Source organism: Augochlora pura, unplaced genomic scaffold (genome assembly GCF_028453695.1).
Source record: "Augochlora pura isolate Apur16 unplaced genomic scaffold, APUR_v2.2.1 APUR_unplaced_769, whole genome shotgun sequence".
Taxonomy (NCBI): domain Eukaryota; kingdom Metazoa; phylum Arthropoda; class Insecta; order Hymenoptera; family Halictidae; genus Augochlora; species Augochlora pura.
The window spans coordinates 745-5676 of record NW_027588392.1 but is presented as its reverse complement, the minus strand read 5'-3'; the positions used below and the strand labels follow the sequence as shown (position 1 = coordinate 5676).

The following is a 4932-nucleotide window of genomic DNA, read 5'->3' as shown; positions in this document are numbered from 1 at the left end:
TTTATTTCGATTTTGAAGAAATTAATAATATTTATTAGATCTAGCATCGAATATTTATCGCGAGTCGGACTCGTTATTATAGCGCAAAGGGGTTAATAAATAATGGTTGCGAGATCTTTGTAACGACAGAATGGAATTAGTTATTCTAAGATTAAATAATTATTCTATTCGCAGGCATTTGTTTACGTATCGACTGCATTCTCGAACTGCGTGCACGACACTATAGATGAGATCTGTTTAAATATTGCGTTAATTTTCGAAGGGAATTCCTCGAAAGCGATACTAAGTTTATCGGATTTAGAGTTTTTGCCTGAGAACGCTCGGAGTCACGACCCCCGGTCGAAAACACTTCGAACCGGCGACCGCTGAGACTCGGCGACCTCGGCAACAACGAACGATAATAGAGTCGAAATCGAAATCGGAACGTTACACAGAGAACAAAGTAAATTTTAACGGTCTTCGTAAAATTTGCCTAGTAACCAGGTATAGAGAGAGAGAGGGGATCGGCAAGTTAGATCGACGCGCCGCGACGGTACCCGGAACACCGCGACGGTGCCCGAAGTTCTGCTTCGTGGGCACCTCCGCTCTTTGTGGAGACGAAGAGTGAGTGCTGTGAACCTTGGAAGTGACATATCGGTTTCCGAGTGCCATCCCTTTCGTGCAACGAAAGAAAAGAGGTTACCAGAGGATATTATCTGGGAGCAGCCTAATCCAGCTGTCGGTAAGGTTAAGGAACCACGAACGTGCATTCCGTTTGCGCGTTTTCTACCGAAAAGCGACTCTAGTTGTGCTGTGCTTTTTCCAGCGCAATTAGAGAGATTAGAGCCTACACCTTCCGTTCGGCCCGCACTATTGCTGTGCTCGAGCTGTGAGTTTGTAGTGCATTAACAGAGCGTTCAGGTTATAAGCGAATATTCCGAGTTCGGCGCGTCCTGTACTGTTACAGTGCACGTGTCAAACGATCGGGTCGCAACAATCTTTCCCTGACACGCTAGACAGTTGAGTTCGATTTGAGCAACTGTCTTGCATTTCTGTTTGTAGTATACGGCGTACGGCGAGGACCTACGATTGATTGGCCTCGCTGAACGGTTTCTCTTGGGTGGATCACACCGAGGGTCCATACCGGGTTATGAGAGCTAGTCACGCTAGGCAAGATGTAGGAGGTGCACGCCCTGCACTTGTTTAGTGGTCGAGCTCCGGCGGGTACTAAACTTCGCTTAACGGGATCGTTTGGGGTAGGCACGGATGCTGCAGATCCTAGTAGCCCCCCTCTCCCCGTTGCTCCTCGAGACCCGTGCATCTCGGAATAGGAGTGAGAGTTTCGATTAGAGATGCTCAACGTCGTGTCGCTCGTGGGACAGATCTGCTGGAGATTTACGACCTCCAGTGGACGAGTGTCGAGCAGAAGTGTATCTCTATAGCCGGGACTGCCCGCAGATTCGATGGAAGATTCCGAATTTGCGTAGAGCGGCCGTTTGTTGATAGTCGGAATACCCGACGGGACATCGGCCGTCCTGGACTATTGAGGGTGAGACCGTGGTTTCGGAAACTAACGTACGATCCCACGCGCTCGTCGCCGAATGCATTCCTTGGCTTTCCAAGGAGGCATCGGTGCGGCTAAAAAGGATGGTTCACTCAGGACGGATTCACGACTGAGTGGCCCCCTTCTCGCTGGAGCACGCGTTTCGCTGTTGCCCATCTGAGTTGGGAAAACAAATAGCTGATTGACAGCGTTACTCATTCTATTGGTGGCTCCGGCCATTATTTCTTATTTTCAGAACCCGGACGCAACCCACGCCTCGCGACGCGCCAGGTTCCAGCCGACCGCGCCCGACTAAGCGAGCCAGGAGACATCCAGGAACAGCATAACACCCTGTAGACGTCTCCCAATAAACTGCCTGGATTGCTTTACCATCAACGAGAGTAGATTTTGTTCAGGACCCTTCACGCTCTCCTATCCCTCAGTACTGACAATACGTTAGAGTCACGGTTAGCCGATCTCCTAACAAGATCCATTACGAACCACCCTTAGACTGTGACAAACTGATGACGTTGGTCGATTGCTTGGACGACGATAAACTGCTGGAGATAGAGACTGCGTAAGTATTCATCCAATAATAATAATTATCATTAGAATATATTGTTAGTATAGTAGCTATTATTATTAATAGTAGCAAATAATAGTAGCTATTATTATTTCCGTCTAAAAACAAGAATTACTATTAGAATATGTTGTTAGAATGGTAGCTATTATTATTAATAGTAGCTATTATTATTTTCGTTTAAAAACAATAATTACTATTAGAATTGTTGAATAAAATTGATTTCGACGTTCGAAATCAAGGGGAAGCGCAAGGAGGTATAGAACGGTGATCTAAGAAGAAAAAAAAACGAGATAAAGAAAAAGTGTATAACATTATTTTATTCAAGGCTTAGCTTTCGAGAAAATATTAGAACGGACAAATAATGCTAATTAATAGGAATCGGTGCTTCTTTCAATTCAGTTTTCTTGAAAATATAGGCCACGCGCGTGTAAATTAATTCCACTTGCATTTCTGAATAGTTCGACACATATCCATGAATTACCGTAACTGAGGAAAGTATAATAAGACCTGTTGCAAAAAGTAATCCCTCGTTCAGTCCGCATCGGACAGATCCCCGGGTTGCTTCCAGTCGATGTACGCGATGACAATGATACGCGATCGTCCCTTATCACGGCGACCAGTCATCCGTTTCCCGAAATTATTTCGCGCCGCTACGATCCTTTCTTATTTTACTACGATTTTGCGCTTCACTTAATTTTGCATTTCGGTTTGATCTGCGCCATTTTCTTTCGTCGTCATCTTACCTCGCTTCTACCGCAACGTGGCGTTCTGCCACGGATCCAAAACCACCCTCTCGCATTGTTTAGTCTTCCAGCAGTCTGAAGACCAGACATATTAAAAGGTTGAATTGTAAATGAACAAAACGTTGAAGAGATTCGCCGACAAGATGTCGTTGGACAAGATCAGCGAGCCGAGTTCGCAAGCAGCGGGGATGAATGTCAGCGAGATCGCCGAGTTTTACAAAGGGCAGAACGTTCTGTTAATTGGCGGGACGGGTTTTATCGGTCTATTAATCATCGAGAAATTAATGCGGTAAGTGTAACGCGGCAAGGATTATTTTTTTTACAGATAAAAGAATGTCGAAGATTTTAGGGGTTAACATTATTTTTTTAAATAGTGTGCTATGGTGTTTAATTGCTGATACAGTGGCTGGTATTCAGATGATTTTAGGCACCTGTAGTTCAATATAGTATATAGTATTCAATATATGTATATATACATCAAATATCATCAAATTAGTTAACCTTATTATTATCATCTCAAACAATATTGATTACTTTGTCCATTTTGTACAATAACTTGTAGATGTCACGGCTGTCGTTTATTCCGAAATTATAAAATGCCGCAATGATTTCGCAACTTCACCGCTATATTGCAAAGTAGAATAGTTCACAAAGGTGACACGTCCGGTGTATTAATTAATGAAAATGAAATTAATTTATGCCAACAGTACGTATTTTTTTCATTAGTAGGTATCAATACGGAGAATACAATTCCCAGATGATCTTATATTTCGATGGCTTCGAAAACAATTTATGGATTTTAATATCGCGAATGGAGGAATCTCATTGTTCGACAATTTAATGTTATTCTTTGGTTTTGGTTTATAGTGTTATTAATGTTATATTAGAGTTATAGTGCAAGGAGGTAAAGCTTGATGTCTCTACCTTAAGATGATAGCGTTAACCTTTCAATAGCGTTAAAATGGCCGACTTTCACCAAAAATATTCCTACGGGAAAAATTTTGTCGAACCATAAAAGAAAAAAATGAGAATAATCCCCACGTGAAAATAGAATCGACATAATTGTTCACATATAAAGCTAAAATAAGATGAAAGCCGCAAATTCCAACGCGTTTTTACGATTTGTGGTATATTCGCAGGTCCTGTCCGGACATCGCGAATCTTTACATGTTGATCAGACCGAACATACAAGCAATACAAGCAACTACGAATAATTCGTCAATCGTTTCGCCAATGCTTTCGGTATCGGTTCCAGGTATTTAGCAGGGTAAAGGAGGAGCAGCCAGGCTTCTTAACCCTTTCCTTACGGCAGTGCGCGCCGCCAGAGTGACGCCCCTGTACGAGTCACCGCGCCGCGGAGTGTACACTTTGCTCGTCAGTAGTCTTCGATATTCGGATTAACGTTTTTCAACGCCACTTTGTGATTGACTTGTATGTACACTCTTTTAAGAGCTACATAACAACTATTACATCGTATTATAGGAATACACATCGATTAGAGTCAACAGTTGATTATACGTCGACTTATATATTCAACAAATAGGTCGTCACGCGTTCGCTGCCTATAGTCGGCACCCGTACCCACGAGTCGTCGCGCGTACTGTTATGCCGTGAAGGAGGAAAGGATGTAAGGTCCCTCGAGAAAACACCCTTCTTCTTCGTAACAATGTGGAGTTTATTAGAATAGGTCACAAACAGAATTCACAAGAAAGTAACTTCACCAGTTTTCTGATCTGCACGAGGCTGGCGCGAATTTAAGAGTGGCCCATTTTGAGTTCCGAACCCTTTTACATATTCTTATCGAATGGACTTGGGCCTTGCCGCATTGGTCATGGGCCACGTAAGTCTATGACCAATAGTTCAAGGTTTGAAATTTGGGCAAAACAGAGCTGATTCATCCTGTTTTGCTCGGTACCTTATCTTAGGGGTGACGCAGCATAACAGTACGCCGCCTATAGTCGGCACCCGTATCCACGGGTCGTCGCGCGTACGCCGCCTATAGGCGGTACCCCTAATGAAAGGGTTAAATAAGATAGCGATGATAGAGTGAGACGCCGTCGAAAAAAACTTCGGTTTGTCTCCGG

At 43.5% G+C, this 4932-nt stretch overlaps 1 protein-coding gene across 1 annotated transcript; it reads left to right on the top strand.

Annotated features, from left to right (window-relative positions):
* The first annotated feature begins 617 nt into the window (after positions 1-617).
* Positions 618-4178, top strand: LOC144478083 (fatty acyl-CoA reductase 1-like). Its single transcript, XM_078195807.1, has 5 exons — positions 618-868; positions 1042-2099; positions 2947-3137; positions 3988-4048; positions 4104-4178. The coding sequence occupies exons 3-5, from the start codon at positions 2959-2961 to the stop codon at positions 4176-4178; spliced, it is 315 nt and encodes a 104-aa protein (XP_078051933.1). The 5' UTR covers positions 618-868; positions 1042-2099; positions 2947-2958.
* Positions 4179-4932: the final 754 nt, after the last annotated feature.